Source organism: Emys orbicularis, chromosome 5 (assembly GCF_028017835.1).
Source record: "Emys orbicularis isolate rEmyOrb1 chromosome 5, rEmyOrb1.hap1, whole genome shotgun sequence".
In the NCBI taxonomy this organism is placed as follows: domain Eukaryota; kingdom Metazoa; phylum Chordata; order Testudines; family Emydidae; genus Emys; species Emys orbicularis.
Genome location: NC_088687.1, coordinates 91,929,351 through 91,947,148, shown reverse-complemented (window position 1 = coordinate 91,947,148; position 17,798 = coordinate 91,929,351). Strand labels below are relative to the sequence as shown.

The 17,798-nt window shown below is 40.4% G+C and overlaps 2 protein-coding genes across 3 annotated transcripts in view; both read right to left on the bottom strand.

Annotated features, from left to right (window-relative positions):
* Window positions 1-8,711, bottom strand: part of AASDH (aminoadipate-semialdehyde dehydrogenase) — a 38,103-nt gene extending 29,392 nt beyond the window's left edge. The window contains exons 1-4 of the mRNA XM_065404672.1: window positions 8,650-8,711; window positions 6,822-6,963; window positions 4,736-4,989; window positions 1,343-1,463 (exon numbers count right to left, since the gene is read on the bottom strand). Of these exons, the coding sequence (XP_065260744.1) occupies window positions 1,343-1,463; window positions 4,736-4,989; window positions 6,822-6,857 (411 nt within the window). The 5' untranslated portion in view covers window positions 6,858-6,963; window positions 8,650-8,711. The remainder of the gene's footprint in view (window positions 1-1,342; window positions 1,464-4,735; window positions 4,990-6,821; window positions 6,964-8,649) is intronic.
* Window positions 8,712-13,054: 4,343 nt separating this feature from the next.
* The window catches only part of PPAT (phosphoribosyl pyrophosphate amidotransferase), a 61,988-nt gene continuing 57,244 nt past the window's right edge, over window positions 13,055-17,798 (bottom strand). Inside the window, exons 8-11 of one of the 2 annotated variants that reach the window (XM_065404629.1) lie at window positions 16,871-16,998; window positions 16,336-16,557; window positions 14,926-15,046; window positions 13,055-13,430 (exon numbers count right to left, since the gene is read on the bottom strand). In XM_065404629.1, the coding sequence (XP_065260701.1) occupies window positions 13,255-13,430; window positions 14,926-15,046; window positions 16,336-16,557; window positions 16,871-16,998 (647 nt within the window). In that variant the 3' untranslated portion in view covers window positions 13,055-13,254. The remainder of the gene's footprint in view (window positions 13,431-14,925; window positions 15,047-16,335; window positions 16,558-16,870; window positions 16,999-17,798) is intronic. The other variant, XM_065404630.1, reaches the window with a different exon arrangement.

Here is a 17,798-nt window from a genome sequence, read left to right as displayed (position 1 = left end):
CGGAAAATAAGGTGATGTTTAGAGAAAAAGCATCCAAGTACTTCACATTATCTGAAAGTGTCTGTGACAAACTAAGGTAGATCACCCTTGTCATGCTGGCAAACCAGTTGCCAGCTCATGTCAAGGCCTCTGGGTCTCAACTGAACACTGACAAACATATCTGGAACCTCCTGTCCCCCAAGAGGTAATAGGTAGGTTAAGAGGAGAATTCTCCCGTCGATCTAGTGTGGTCTACACTGGGGTTGTTGGTTTAACTAGGTCACTCAGGGTGTGGATTTTTCACAACCTTGAGTGAGGTAGTTATACCAACCTAATTTCCTAGTGTATACCAGGCCCTAGTCTCCAACAGGAGGTGTTATCGCCTGTCCAACAAAGAAGGCCCAGCTTCAGAGGAAATACTGTGGAATATCAGAGGTCAAAAGACTTTGCTGATTCCACCACCCCTCACCCTCCCCCCCGCCCCCCAGGAAGAGGAGACATGCAAGTGAATTCCTCCCATTAGCTGAACTGGCAGCTCACAGAAGACACGAAGGGACATATAGAGCTTTCTTATTATAGAAGCTTCTATTACTGTTTGAAACTGTTTGGGGGGAAGGATAGCTCAGCGGTTTGAGCACTGGCTTGCTAAACCCAGGGTTGTGAGCTCAATCCTTGAGGGGGCCACTTAGGGATCTGGAGCAAAAATCAGTACTTAGTCCTGCTAGTGAAGGCAGGGGGCTGGACTCAATGACCTTTCAGGGTCCCTTCCAGCTCTATGAGATAAGTTTATAATAATAAATGGAGATATGCACACACAAATGTGTATGTTTACCTGCTTTAACTTTGTAAATAACTATTTCCTTTTCCTACTTAATAAATCTTTAGATCGATTATTATAGGATTGGTTACAAGCATTGTCTTCGGTGTGAGATCTAAAGTGCAACTGAACTTGGGTAAGTGACATCCTTTGGGATTGGGAGAAACCAGTAATACTGTTGTGATTTTGGGCGTAAGAGACCATCTATCACAAAGGCAAGCTTAAATGGTTGGTACCCAAGGAGACTGACTGTCACTCCACATTAAGACTGTAATAGTGCCTGAGGAGTTTATACTTGATAATTGGTTGGTGACATCTAAGTATAGAACTCCAAGCCAATTTGGGGTTTGTACCCTGCTTCTTAACAGTCTCCCCTAAGGTTGAGAACTCATGTTTTTGACCCACTACAGAACAGCTTGAAAACCACTCACTGTCAAAATGAAGACAATTACATCAGAGCTCATAGTAAATAGAAGGCAACTAACTCAACTGCTGCAATTTTCTAAATCCCATTTTAATGTTCCTTTTAGTATCCTTAACACTTACATTTATTTTGTCATTCTCAACAAGGATATACTGGAGGTTGCATTTCTTCATAAAATAGTTAGATAACACTGGTGGTGCATCTGGATCAAGAGGAGAATATGCAGCTGGAACTTGGAGGATTCTAACAAGGCAAAAATTCTAGTCAATTAATAGCATTGTAAAAGACAAAGAGTTAAACTATATCTTCATTTTTACATAAATTCCACAGATGCTTCTTTTATGCTATGAGGTTCCTTAGTTTCCAGACACAGGCAGCATATGAGCCTTTCGTTTGGGGAGGCTTAAACGTGAGTGCTGGAAGCTCCCTAGAAATGGTGGGGGAGGCAGGGGGGTCCCCGCCGGAGCCTGGATTGTGGCCCAGCCCCTGCTCGCACCTCTTCCCCTGAGGCTCCCCCACCCCCCTGCTCGCTCCTCTTCCTCCGAGGCCTGGGTACAATATGTAGCACGTGTGTACATGGAGCAGATGCATAATACATGCTAGGAACATCATCGTTTTATTCTCGCAAGTTCATGAGATCTGGCTTGTGAAGATTTGAGTTATATAATCTCTTCCCTAACAAAGACAGATAAGTATCATCCCACTGTCATCAGTTATGCTTCTTTCATACTGCTGTGTTTCTTCAGTGCTTACTATTATCACTACTGTGCATATGAACCACCTAGTGGCTTAATTTACCAAATAAGAATTCTTGGCTTTTTGTCATTATCAAAAAACCCTGAGCATCCAAATTAATAAAGCTGATGGTATATTAATCAGGTTTTTAAAATTCTGCTGAGGTTTCATTTTTGCAAAAAAAAAAACAAAAACAACTATTACTATTTGGCTTTCCCTTACAAATTAATTCTCATCACACTAAGTATTTTGCTAAACAGAACAAGGGATACCTGATTCTAAAACACTACATGAACAAAGCCAGCCAAATTTGGGAGAAAGAGCATATAAAGGGATCAGCAGTTGGTATAAGGGCCTGAGCAAAAACAGGTTCAGTACATAAAGCTTGTTTTAACTCACTGATTTTTTGCTTTCATCAGTGAAGTTGAGCATGTGCAGGAGAAAATGCCATTAAATCTAAAGGTGCATTACACATGCATGAACAGTTAGTAAGTACACACTCATTGGTCAAGGAACTTACAAGTTATACTGGTGAAGTCAGTGGAACCTTTAAGCACTTGTAATTCAGTACACGTGTAGCATAATGCCTCCCAAAGCACAAAGAATTGTGACCACTGCCGCACACATTGGTCACATGTTAATAAAATGTTATGGTTGTGACACACAGTTAAAATAAAGATTTAGGAAATGCAAAAAGGTTAAGATTCCAGCAGTAACATGAATTTAGCCATGATGCACATCCCGTGTTTGATATATTTTATGATTAGGCCTGGAAGAATATAATTTTTATTTTGTTATGATTTTGACAGATGTCTGTTTATTTGTATGCATTTTTAGATTATCAATTTAAATTTTCACAATTACACAAAATTATGGGTTTTAAGCATTTTTAAAAATCTATTTATAATTTTCCCAGTTGCAGGAAATTATGGAGCAATGGTAAGATAATAACTGAATGACTGATATTGAGATTCAAAAAGTTAAAGCTTTATAAACTGTTAGCACACAAATTGCCAACACCACATGTCAAAATATACAAAGTATACTTAAATCAACAAATCATACCTGTTTTTAAGATTCATTCACTAGTCCATTTGTGAACAAGCCTAATTCATAAGTCTAAATTACTGGTTTTTTTCTCTAGTATGTTCTCAAGCAGTATTTTTCTTACTTTGCCTATCTGTAAATTTTGATTGTGATCTATGGAAATATTGCATCATCTTTTTAATATGTAGAGTGAAATCAATGTTTACTGACATTTACTGATAAAAATCGGATTCTTTCAAGCCTATTTCTAATGTATATGGTAACATTTTAAACTAGTTAACCAGAAAACAAGGGAACAGAAAATAGTGCTCATGTGCAATTTTGTTGAACTGACAGTAGTGCTGAAGCCTCAACTTTTACATTTCCCCATTACTTGTTATTTTAATCATGCATCCTTATTGTTGCAACTTAATTCTGCATTTCATTTTCTTTTAGAGAAAAAATCCAAAGCAAGTTGTTAAAATTTTAAGCATATTATCTTGAATGAGGTTACAGCCAAATTAGATGGATTTAAAGCCTGAAACTAGAACTTAGCCCTAATTGTGAATTAGTACCTTTGTTTGGTTGGGGGGAGTGGGAGAAAAGGAGAGGGGAGTTAACTGAACAGAGGTATGACGGTCTGGGGGAAAAAAATCACTATTTAAATTAGACTATATGTTTATGTCTAAAGATATACATTTAAACAAAGATGTGCTGCATATTCATGGACAGTTACGTAGGCCTTGGCTACACTTGCGAGTTACAGCGCTGTAAAGCCGCCCACAGCACTGTAACTCACTGACCGGCTACACTGGCAAGGCACGTACAGCGCTGTATCTCCCTGGGTATACCGCTGCAGTTACTCCACCTCCCCGAGAAGCATAAGAGATACAGCGGAGTGGATACGACTCTCCCCTGTGAGTGTGTACCAGGTATCAACCTGCAGCGCTGTACTGATCACCTTGTCAAGTGGCCAATCCTCTCCATTGTTGTGACCGGCTGCAGGAATGCGGAAGTGCCGGTTTCAAAGCTCGTACCACAGAGTAAAAGCAAACAGTTTGCTGTTTGCTTTGAGTGAGTGAAACGAATGAGCAGGGGGCCGGGAGTTCGGAACTTGCAAAATAGAGTGCTGACACGCTCCAAAAAGCACTCTCTCTCCCCCCACACTCCCTGTCACACTCCACCCCACCCCATCCCATTTTGAAAAGCATGTTGCAGCCACATGAATGCTGGGATAGCTGCCCATAATGCACCGCTCCCAACACAGCTGCAAATGTTGCAAGTGTGGCCACGCCACTGCGCTGTCAGCTGTCAGTGTGGACAGACTGCAGCGCTTTCCCTACTCAGCTGTACGAAGACAGGTTTACCTCACAGCGCTGTACAGCTGCAAGTGTAGCCAAGGTCATAGATATGCACTGGTAAAGGAAACTTAAGCGTTTTAATTGCTTTGCAAGTGAATGTAAGAGCCACAAGCCAAAGTGCTCTGGAATTTTTTCTTTACAAAACAAAACAAAACACAAAACAAAACAAAACAAAAAAAACCACATCCCCCCTGGATTTACCAATACTGCAATAAGGATGCATAACATTCCAAACAGTTCAGCTACACCAGTTTATAAAATCAGTTAAAATGGATCTAGCTACTAGTGCTCCACTGGTTTTGAAGTTTGTTGATTAAAACAAAAAAAAAATTCTTTAGTGTAGCCTGACTATAGAGAAGACAAGAGGTAAATTAGAAGTATTCAAAGTATTACCCTAAAATCCAAGATGGTAAATTTATTCCAGGATAGCAGTAAAGGCCTATTTCAAACCTTCCTCTGTGATCACAGTAGTTTTGCAGGAAAACTGTTAATTCTGTGGCAAGACTAACAACCTCCTTGTAAGTGTAGAAAACTGGAGGTTTATCATTATATTCATCAAAACATACTGCTTTTCTATCAGAATACAGGCTGGCTGCCTGATGCACCATCTCCTGAAGAGTCATTTTAAGTACATAATCTTCAGTCCCCTAAACAGATAAAAATAATAATCAGAATTCATTGTAATCCTTTCTTAATATTATGAATATAAAAGGCAGCTTAGTCTAGTGAAAAAGAAATCCAAGGAAACAGCATGAGACCTCTTCTAAAAGCAATTTAAAGAGACTGTGCCCAATTAAAGACTATATCATTTTAAAACAAGTTATTCATATTACAAACCTTAATCTGAATTTTAAAAGTATTTTTTTTATTTTACTATTTGCTATTTTTGTTGTTTGCTTACTTTTAAAATTAGAACAATTAAAAAAGTCTATTCAATTTCCACTTTCAGGTTCTTATACTCTAATGCAATGCTTAGATTGCAAACACTGGAGGAAATTATTTTGCCTTTGAGGGCGGAAGGGAAAGAAGTATTTTCGACTAAAAAGGAAATACTTCTACTGGTGTTCAGTTTTGTAAAAGCTTGTGTTTATAAAATGTATATTTTGAATCTTTAGAGATAAACTGAAACGCTTGTTTTAAAGAAATAACATTTAAAGATCCCAGTCTTGCCACTGACTTCAATGGAGCCAGGATTTCTTCAACAGAGTATGTCTACACATAAACATTACAAACACACACACAATATAATTAGAAATTAGTTTCTCCTTTATTTACCTGGCAAAAGTTCAATGCTCTGTTTTTCTCTAATAAGGACTGTAGGCATCACTATTTCAGTAATCCTTCTTCCCCACATTCCTCGAGTACATAATTATCATATTTGTATGGCAAGTCCATATTTACAGTGTGAGATCTTATGGGTAGGGCCCTACTAAATTCATGGCCATGAAAAACGCGTCACGGACTGTGAAATCTGGTCTCCCCTTCCGTGAAATCTTGTCTTGTGTGTGCTTTTACCCTATATTATACAGATTTCATGGGGGATGACCAACATTTCTCAAACTGGGGGGCCTGACCCAAAAGGAATTGCAGGGGGTCACAAGGTTATTTTAGAGGGATTGCAGTATTGCCACCCTTACTTCTGTGTGGACTTCAGAGCTGGGAGGCCAGAGAGCAGTGGCTGTTGACTGAGGGCCCAGATCTGCAGGCAGCAGCGCAGAAGTAAGGGTAGCAATACCATACCATCCTTACTTCTGCGCTGCTGATGGCGACAGTTCTGCCTTCAGAACTAGGCTCCCATCCAGCAGATGCCGCTCTCCAGCTACCCAGCTCTGAAGGCAGCATCGCCACCAGCAGCAGCACAGAAGTAAGGGTAGCAGTACCGCAACCCCCCCCGACACAATAACCTTGCGACACCCCCCCCCCCTCCACAACTCCTTTTTGGGTCAGGACCCCTACAATTACACCATGAAATTTCAGATTTAAATAGCTGAAATCATGAAGTTGACAATTTTTAAAATCCTGTGGCTGTGAAATTGACCAAAATGGACCGTGAATTGGGTAGAGGCCTTGCTTCTGTGTGTTCTCTGTGCAGAACTTATTACACGTGTGGGCACTATAAAACAAAATAATGAAAGACAGTTAAAGAACTGCAAGGAACCCAGCTGTCTGCATTGATTAGGGACTAAGTTCGGTTTGCCATACTTGTGAAAGTAGTCCTATTGATTTTAATATGACTTTGCATATAAGTAAGGTGAGCAGAATTTGACCTTAAGTATTAGTGATGTCTGCTGCTGCAGAAGAAACATGTACAATTCTCAAAAACAAAGCAATCCCATGCATCAAGGGGTGAAGAGATCACAAAGTTTTTAAATAGGTCATTTAAGGCCATTTAAATAAGTGAAGACTGGTAATAATAAAACAGAAAAGTGCTTTCAAAGCCAAATCTCCTTGGTTTTCCTCATATATATCATTTACTTACTGTTATGAAGGTTACATAGATCCTACTTCCAAACATTTGACGACAAACTCTTCTACATGTTTATAACTGCACATATTCAGTTATTTTTTAATCACAATTGTCCACATATGTTCAATGTCATCAAGCTGAAATTCTGCATGAGCTTGAAGGAAACAAACAAGAAAACTTAAGAGTTGATACAATTATTGTTAAATAACTGCTGGAGTTTTCCTGTAGATTATAATTACACTCCCAGGCAATTTATATTAACTGTAAACAAATATCCAGCACAAAACATTACATAAAAATATAAAATAAGTGGCATATTCTCACTGATTTCAAGGCTGCAGAAACAGACCCAATGTTAGAGGAGAGGTTAACTAAAATTTACTAAAGGAAGGATAACCAAACTTTCTCTGTCATGCCTAGGCATTGACTTATATAGTGAGAGAAATATTATGAGGCATATCCTCAATCCCGTGCACAAGCTTTTGCCTGCTATCACCATTGAAGTGTCTTTTCACCTAACAACACATTTTTATGAACATGGTAGAGGAACACTTCCATATTTTTTTTAATTTACTGTTACAAATAATACTTATGATCACTAAAACAAAAAGCTTTCTGTTAAGGTTAATGAGAAAAATGTTTCTAGTTCTTCAGTTTGTTTTATTTGTGAATTTGCCAGCATTTAGTGTATGTGGATCTTTCACACAGTAACATTTTTGAAAAACCAGGAAAAACGTGAATTTAAAACCACAAAAATTGACAGGGGACCAGGAGGAAATTATTGTTTATGGAACTGTTAGCAATATTGAGTTGGCATTGTCCTTTAAAATACAGAGGGAATATATTTTTGTAACCAAAGCCACAAACTTCCAGTGCTAATAGCTATCACTCTATTTTATGCATTACAATACCTTTATATAAACCATTGTTTTCCAAAATAAAATACATCACCAGATTACTTGTGTGCACGCACACACATCTTAAACTAGGAACAAATGTTTTTGCAACCTGGTTGGACAAAAGTAACCATGACCTATAGAAACCAACACAAGAATATGCTTCAAAATGACATTTAACTACCTAAATGTATGACGCAATCAGCGTTGCTCATTACATCAGAAATACACTGTAGAAATTAGAAATTTACTTAGATTTAATTGAAGCTGATTCATTTATTGAAGCAAAGACTGTTGATTGATTGTTATTTATTCAATTTATTGACAGACCTCAAAACAACTGGTAAGATGGTTAAACACATCTGTTCTCTCCAGGACAGGGCACACATCCCAGCACATCTGGATCCAAGCGCAGACCATCTATTGTCTGGCCGGAAACAGAGTAGGACATGCTGGGAACTCTAGTCTCCCTCGGACGCACCTCACATCAGCCCAGACGCTGCAGGTTATTGTAGCCCCAGCCGACGAGAGCGACAAGGTGGGGGAGGTAGTACCTCCTACCGGGCCACGGCCTGTCGGTGACACGCTTCCCAGAGCCACGGCTGGTGTCCCCTCCCACACCTGAGGGGCGGGTACGCAGGGCCAGCCTCTCTCCCTAGAGCTGTTTAAATCTCCCGCCGGCCGCGGTGGGACCCAGCGCCTTGGCTGTCGTCCTTCGTCCACGGCTCCTCTGACCCACGCGGGGTACCGCCGGGTGCGTGAGGGGAGACGCTGCGGGGCTGCGCTCGTACAAGGGCGGCTGCAACGTGGCTGTTTCATCCCTCAGCCCCAGCAGGGGTCTAGCCGCGTGGCCCGGTCCGTTTCCGCCACCCCCACTGGCCCAGGCCGGGGCTGCTCCCCACGCCGACACCTGCCTGAGAGCGGCCGCCGAAACTCGCACCCACCTGCGCTCTCCGCCCTCCAGGGCCGCCGCGACGCCATCGAGCGTCGGTAGCCAAGGAGCGCCCCAGGCTCGCCGCGACAACAGCAATACACCACATTTGATTGGCCGAATGTTCTTTTTCCGATTGGCTCCTTCTAGGCAGCTTCGGATTGGCCGTGCTCTGTCCTAGCAGCGGTGTTCCCATTGGTTACTAGCTACAGCATTTTGATTGGATGCTAGGGTCAGGCTGTTCTATGCTCCCAGCAGCTGCGGGGGGACGGGTCTTGGAGCGGACAGCTCAACACCAACCTATTCAAGGAGACTCCTGGTGTGTGGGGTGTACACCATAAGGCAGGGTAGGTTTAACTCCATCTCCCCCCCCCGCGGCGGAGATAAGACAGTCCGCTACTCTCAGCTCGTTTAGAGGGGGAGGCGGGGTTTAGTCGAGTGAGTGCCTCCCAGGAGCATGCGCCCTGCTGGCTCCGGCCACCCTAGGAGCCCCTCATCACAGGGCATCAGCGGCCAACAAGAACCCTGGTCCCCAGCTGCTGGGAGGGCCGGCTCCAGGCACCAGCCTGGCAAGCAGGTGCTTGGGGCGTCCGCTCCAGAGAGGAGCGACAGGTCCAGCTATTCAGTGGCAAGTCCCTCACTCCCGCTCAGAGTGAAGGACCTCCCACCGAATTGCCGCCCCAGCTCGCGATTGCGGCTTTTTTTTTTTTTTTTTTTTTTGGCTGCTTGGGGTGGCCAAAACCCTGGAGCCGGCCCTGGCTGCTGGTGCACAAGCCTTTCACTGCCACAGAGCCGTTCTTCCAGCCTAACCTCTGTGTAAACTTAACCGTTTGTCTCTTTCACCAACAGCACTTGGGTTCACTAACAGCTACTACCTCACCCACCCTGTGTCTGCACTCAGCAGTCACTCTTGTAAAAAAGTGTAATAAAATGACTATAAGGAATATGGTCTTTTCTGTCTGATATTTACAGTTCTGGCTCTTAAAATACACGCACCCCAAGATGTCATAGGCAATGACTAGCTGAAACTTCAATCTGCAGAAATTAGTTTTAGTTGATTACATACATGAAGGGGTTTTAGCCCACAAAAGCTTATGCCCAAATAAATTTGTTAGTCTCTAAGGTGGTACAAGTACTCCTCGTTCTTTCTGCTGATACAGACTAACATGGCTACCACTCTGAAACCATACACTGTCACCAGTATTCAAACTGAAAACGTTTCAGAAGTGTAATATAACCAATGTTTTTAAAAAAAATTGAAGCAATGTTAGCTATATATAAGTAACTGTGCTGGGAAATGAATCAGGACTTTAATGCAAATTCTTGGTATGTTTGAAAAGAAGGAACACTATAAACAAATACTTATTGACTAGGCCACAGAATCCACTGCAAAGGAGTCTCCTTTATTTTGATAGATGAACAGTGTCAAAGAAAAAATGTGGATGGGGAAGGAAACCAATGAGAAACTAGGAAGGGAAAAGTTTAGGAAGCAATTTTAACTGCTTACAAGTAAGCTACCATACAATGCACTGAACAAGAAACATTGTGGACCTGATTTTTCTGAGGCTGGTGTAAACCACAAGTGAAAGTCAAAACCTCTGCCTCCAAATGCAGAGTCTGATACTATTATAGCCCTTTATAGTCAGATTTTTACATTTTAAAAATGCACAGTTGTGACGTTCTGTACTTCAGGGGAATACCCAGCACCCCCATATTCATCCTTATGATTGTGTGGTATCTAATGCAAAGTTTGTCATGTCATCAGGTCTCTTATAGTAATCTTTGTTATAGTAATCATAGAATATCAGGATTGGAAGGGATCTCAGGAGGTCTAGTCCAACCCCCTACTCAAAGCAGGCCCAATCCCCAGCCAGATTTTTGCCCTAGATCTCTAAATGCCCCCTCAAGGATTGAACTCACAATTCTGGGTTTAGCAGGCCAATGCTCAAACTACTGAGCTACCCCCCATAATGTTATAGGTTGTAATTTTATGTATATAGTTATGAGGCTGAAAATGTGTCCTCATAGCTTAAAGCAAGCCCATGCAAAAACTCTGCAGCAGCAGAAGGGCAGTTCACACCCCCTCAGGGCATGTATGGGACAAACCCATCCCAGCCTCACAGGAACAAAGGACACTGGTCTAGGCAACAACGAAAGGATCTGTTTAGACTCTTGAGTGAGTCACTCCCCTTCCTTTGGTCAGTTTGGGACTGTGATGAGGTAATGCTCACCTGACGCTGAAGGGGGGAGAGGGGGGAGGGGCAAAGCCAAGCGAGAAGAACATGAAAAAAAGGGAGAGATGTTTGCCACGCTCTTCCTCTCTCTTCCACCTCCATTTACAGACACCAACACCAAGCAACTGAAGCGCTGATCAAAAGGGAGAGCATCGATTGCCTGGTCCATGCTAATCCCCCAGTTCGAACTAAGATACGCAACTTCAGCTACGTGAATAACTTAGCTGAAGTCGAAGTATCTTAGTTCGAACTACAAGGTACTTACCGCGGGTCCACACGCGGCAGGCAGGCTCCCCCGTCGACTCCGCATACTCCTCTCGCGGAGCAGGAGTACCGGTGTTGGCGGTGAGCACTTCTGGGATCGATTTATCGCGTCTAGACAAGACACGATAAATCGATCCCAGAAGATCTATTGCTTACTGCCAAACCCGGAGGTAAGTATAGACGTACCCTAAGTTTCTAAGGGCATTGAAAGTGTTAAGAGCAGCTTAGAATGTGTTGTGCTTTTATTTCATTTGACCAAATCTGACTTGTTATGCTTTGACTTATAATCACTTTAAAAAAAAAAAAAAAAAATCTATCTTTGTAGTTAATAAATCTGTTTATTCTACCTGAAGCAGTGCGTTTGGTTTGAAGAGTGTCACTCCCCCTGGGATAACAAGCCTGGTACATATCAATTTCTTCGTTAGATTGACAAACTCATATAAACTTGCAGCGTCCAGTGGGCATAACTGGACACTGCAAGACTGAGGTTCCTAGGGTTGCGTCTGGGACTGGACATGTTGGCTAGTGTCATTTGGTTGCACAATCCAAGGAGGAGCTTACATGCCAGGGGCTGTGCATGAACAGCCCAGGAGTGGGGGTTTTTACAGCAGAGCAGGGTAAGGCTGGCTCCCAGAGTCAAGGATTGGGGTGACCTAGCAGATCACTGGTCCAGACACCACCAGGGGAACGTGACAACAGTATATGGGGAAAAGGAGAACATTTGATCTTTAAGTGTTAAGGCACTAGAGAATCTGTCCTGAATGAAATCAGAACCATGCTAAAATGTACAAACTGTGTTTAAACAGTTATCAGAGTTAAAAGTAACAATGCTAGTCAAAACATTCTAGGGTACATGCACAAATTCTATATAATTTTGTTTGCCAAAAAGCATAAAAGCAGTAGACTAATAGTTGGAAATGCAACTTAGTGTATTTCTCATGAAAACTCATTCCTCCACTCTTTTGCAGTTTTTATAGTACTCTATTGACTTAACATATCATGCCGCTTACAAGCTAAGCAAAATGTTATTTTACTTTTGATTCTACCTGGAAGGCCCATGTATAAAAACACATTAGCTTAGACCACAGAATTTTTAAGGATTTATATTAAAATAAAATAATGAAATGATGGAGAAAGTTAGCAACTTTGCAATGCAGGTCTAATCATACTTTCTAGGTTTGTAAATATCACAACTAGTTTTCCCTGTCATATCCCAATGACATCTACTAAAAGCAATTATGCTGGGCTTCAATATCCTCGATGAAGATATCAAATTAGAGAGGTTTAGTATTTCCCTGAGTCTTCTGTTTTTAAAGGTCACATGCTATAAAGATAGTGTTCACTGAATATGGACACATTAGATGTAGCAGCAAAGAGTCCTGTGGCACCTTATAGACTAACAGACGTATAGGAGCATGAGCTTTCGTGGGTGAATACCCACTTCTTCGGATGCCATTAGATGTAAATACATAGCTTGAATATAAAGGCCTTTTAGCAACATAAGCAAAAAAACAAACAAAAAACCCCCAAACACTTAGGCACATCTCCTGTTCTTTACAATAGAATATTCCACAAAGTACTAGATAACAATTCCTTGGAAAGCCATTTAACTCTTCAGAATTTGGCATTTTCTTCAAAAAAAGCAAACGTCACATTTTTCTTTTGCACTAATACTGTTTGATAATTAGAAATTATTCTGTATGATCCATGAGCTGTATCCTAAATTGGTTTTTAAATAATTTACCAATTTTGTGAATAAGTCTAAAAAAACCCCCATCAAACTTCCTTGACAAGGTTAAAACAAAAAATAGTTTAGCTGGGACAGCTAAGTAATCCAAAAGACTGGGTGGTTTTTACATTACATCCACGAGAAAAAAAACCCAAATAATAAAAGGCACTATTGTCCATGATTTTTATTTTATTTATCCAGGTACTTACATTATATGGTTTTCATCATCATAAACTTTATAGAAAGTCTGCAAAGACATTTTTGGAACAGCAATTAGACATCACTAGCTTTAAGTGGCTTGCTAAATACAAGAAGATGCTATGCGCTGTTAGGTACAACATACTTCTCAATTCAAAAAACTACATTCAGCAATGGTACTTGGGCATTAAAGTCACCAGTCGAGCTCTACTGGGTATTCCCCAGTAAGACATGCTGTACAGTGGCCAATCTTTCTAATACGAGACTTATTGGTTTTAAGGCTGTTTTGATTTTCTTGCCTTGCTTTGATACTGTCTTGTACAGATGATACCAACCCTTCCACAGAAAGATAAACCACACTGTCCGCTCCTAGGGAAAAAAAAAATAAGAATGAAACATTAAAAGCTACACTAGTATTAAACAAAACAAAAGGATCTTGAACATGTAGTCATGTTAGATGGGTTCTCTCCCTGTGGGTCACCTCCCCCACAAGGAAAAGACCATAAAACAGGGTGTTAGGGGGTCACAATCACCTTTTCCTTTCCATATTACTAAACTGGAGTGGGGTCCCTTGTTGGCTAGATAGGAGGCGGGGGTTCTGGTATGGAAAAGACTGAGAACCACAATGTTACTCATTTTGTCAAAATGGAAACTAAATCCAAGCTGTTCATTAAGACTCTCTGAGCTCATTGCTATTTCAGGGAGGCAATGTGCTATTATTCCAAGTTCTCCTGGGAAGCAGCCACACACACACACAGCTGTTTCAAGCGGTCTTTGTCCCATAAGCAGAGCATCATGACTTTTGTTCTTTTTGCTGTACATGGCTATTGGGCCTTTGAGATGATGCAGACAGTGCTTCACGTGAATGCTCTAGCAGGAGGAGAGTTTCACCCTCTCATTTTATCACTTTTGTTAATTACATTGTGAATGGATATTAAAATATGATCCTCCAGCAAATTCATAATGCTTTATTTGTGCCATCACAATTAATGCCATGGGGGGGGGAGGAGGGGGGAAGGCTTATTAAAAGACTGACTTCTTTGCTCTCTCTGTCTAATCTTAAAAACACTTAAAAAAAAATCTGTATGTTTAAAGGCTTTTAACTACAGCTGTGTTTTTAAACTGGTAAGTTTTTAAAATCATTGCTACAGCACAAGATTATATATGATAATAGACACGCCCATTCACAAGCCATTAGTGAGCACTATTGCTACATCATGATAATGCACATCTGTTATTTGCAATGGTGCAAATAATAATTTAGGCATTTGTTCTTTTTTTGTTCTGTAGCAAATCTTGCTTACTGTAAAGATTCTAAAATACATTGCATTTATTTTATTTGTTTAAACTTTACGTAGTTTTTAAATTAGATGCCTTCAGATCAAGAAAAATATTTACAAATTCTACAATTTGAGTTTCAAGCAAAAACATTTATAAATTTAGTAAGAATATTTTATGATGCTTAAGTTTTCATCACTACTTTGTCTTCAACTTATCTTCCTGAAATTTTGCATGCCACAGCTCAATCCAGGTAGACTTTTTCTTGGAACTTTGGCAAGAATCAAAACAACTAGAACTTTGAAGATATAGTATTTTGAAAGTGTATATGGAGTTTACTTTTTAAAAGTTATTTGAGTGTTCTATATATTGTAAAGGAAGAAGAACTATAAACTGCATCAGACAAAACATACAGCTGGTATCCATGTGATCAGGTATGAGCAGCTCAATGAAAAATTCAGTAGCTCTGGGTTTTTTTGGGGAGTGGGGGGAGGGGTGTCGGTTTTTCCCCACTGAAAATTTGTGATCATGTCTATTCCTTATGACTAAAAAAATTAAAGCGGGGGAGGGTGGGGAGGAATTATACCTATGTATTTTGCAAGGTCATGAAATTCAGGTTTGTTGGCAATGAGTTCTTCTTTTGTTGGAATATTTATTCCCATGTAACAAGGAAATTTTATGGGAGGTGAAGCCACACGGATGTGCACCTGAAAGAAAATGCATTTTCCATATTACATTACCAGTAAAAACTTGCATCTTGATATAACATTAACTAACAGCAGACACGAAAGCCCAAATCCCTGTAAAGTCATCAGCAAAGGCAAAGTCCTGCACCTACTTAGAACCCCACTGACTTGGGGCTCTGCATGCATATAAGGATCCACTGTAAGCATTACATTTCAGGATCAGGGTCTTCGATCTCTCCAGACTCCAAAATATCAATACGGGTAAAGAGATTTAAGAAGTAATATTATTAAAAGCCTTCAAAACAGCTTCTTAATCTTCAAATAAAACTATTTTGTCTTCACAACTTTTCTTTTCTATTAAAAATAGATTTTATTTAAAGTGTGAGCAATCCAATTTAAATTAACAGGGCTATTCATGGTAATAAAAATAAGCACACATGTAAAAGTTCCCAGGCTTTGTGCCTATGTTGTAACTACTCACTTACAGCTTTGGTTATACAAAGCACATTTGCTTCTGTGACACAGACTAGCACATTGATTTATATATGAAATAGAAAGACAAATTAAATTGCTTGAGATTTAGGACAAATGCCTATTTACCTAAGAAGTAGGGTTAAAAACCAATAGCACAGCAGTGATATAAGTAGTAGAAAGATATAGCCTCCACACTGATTGATTTTTAGATAAAACTGTTTTCCATTCATTCTTGATTTGTCAGTTACACCTTAGGCCATGTCTACACTACCACTTTTGTCAGTATAACTTATTTTCGCTCAGGGGTGCGGAAAAAACAACAACAAACAAACAAACAAAACCCTACTCCTGAGCAACACAAGTTACACCGACAGAAGCATCGGTGTCAGCTTCTCCCGCTGACATAGCTAACACCACTCGTGGAGGTGATTTTATTAGGTCAACAGGAGAGCTCTCTCCTGCCAGCATAGAATGGCCACATGAGTGATCTGACAGCAGCGCAGCTCCACCAGTACAGCTATGCCGCTGTAAGCTCACTAGTGTAGAGGCACACTTAGTTTAAAATAGAGCAGTACTCCCTTTTACTCCCCCTGCATTTAAGTTTTTCTGATGCAGATTTTCCTAAGATCAAGGAATCACACAAGAAACTTTTCACCCAATTACCTTTGATGCATCTTGTTGTGCATTTGCTTTCTTTGTTTTTACTGGCTCTCTTTCTACCACACCTTGTAAGTGCACTAAAGGAAATATTCTGAGGTGCAACTGAAACACTCCAACTTGTGTCTCCATCAAATTTCCCTTTACATCTGCATTATGACTGCTGAAAGTGAACTTACCTCCTTAGCACCAGATTCCCTGAGCAGCTTTATTATGGGAGAGATGGTATTGCCCCGCACAATAGAATCATCGATTAGCACAATTCTTTTGCCTTTAAAGTTGTCAGATAGGACTCCAAATTTTTTTGCCACTCCTAGCTGTCTTAACCGCATGTTTGGCTGAATAAAAGTTCTTCCTACATATCGATTTTTACAAAGTACTTCAACGTATGGCAGCCCACACTACAAGCAAGAGACAATTATACACACAGTTAAATAAAATAAAGATTAGGAATAGTAAAGATTTTAAAAATGACCTGCAGATTAGGGCTAATCAAAGGCCTTTAGCTTGACCAATGTAGTGGCAACAGGGAACTGGTGCAGCATACCACAGTATGAAACCCGGTTCACAGAAGACCCACATTCACTATCTGATAGTAGGAGAACACCAAAACTATCTTTACGGTAAAGAAGAGTCTAGAGTATTTCACAGAAAGTTAGAAACACTGGCAGGGAGGGGAAGAAATCAATATTAAAAATAATCCATCCATGATACCTTTTGTGCATAACCTAGTGCTGCTGGTGTTGCAGATTCTGGAACCGTGCTAACCAAGTCTGCTTCCACTGGTGCTTCAACAGCAAGCTGCTGACCGCATCGTCTCCTGACTGAATACACCATTTGACCTATGGACATTGAGGGGATTATAATTATTTTTCTTTATGTAATTATGATTTAGCTTTCAGTTTGCACAGTACAGGAAATTCTACAGTAATTTTTAGGTATAGTTATTTGATAGGAAAATAGGAAGCCTCTGTACAGTAATGAGAAATATTCACCACTACAAGTCACCTTACACCCTTCATCACCTCCCATAATATCCATGTTGCTTTCCATCTTTCAGACCACCGTGAGGACCAAATCCTTCTTGCCTTATTCAGGTGATTAGTCCCACTGACATCAACAGAACTATTCACTTCAGCAAGACGAGCAGGATTTGAACCTGAATTTTTATTCTCTCCACATACTGTTTTTGTTCTTGCATCAAATGGTTCTGCTAAGTAGCTTGATATTAGCACAGGATAGAGGCCTGTCCTATGAGAGCTTTACCAAGGTAGTGATCATAGGACAAAGTTGATAGCTCCATATACACTGATAATATACAGAACTAAAAATTTAATTAGAAAGAAGCATCCATAAGAATGGTTGCTTCTTGTAAGGAAAGATGGTAAGATAAGCCACACTGCAAATGCTTTAATAAGTCCTAAATATTTTTTTAAATGTAGTCTAAAATGATAAAATAGTATCTTATCTATTCATAGATTTTAAGGCCAGAAGGGACCACTAGATTATCTAGTTAGACCTCCTGAATAACGCAGGCAACAGAGTTTCATCCAGTCACCCTGGTACTGAGTCCAATAACTTGTGTTTGACTACAGCATATCTTCCAGAAAGGCATCCAGTGCTATTTCAAAGACATCAAGAG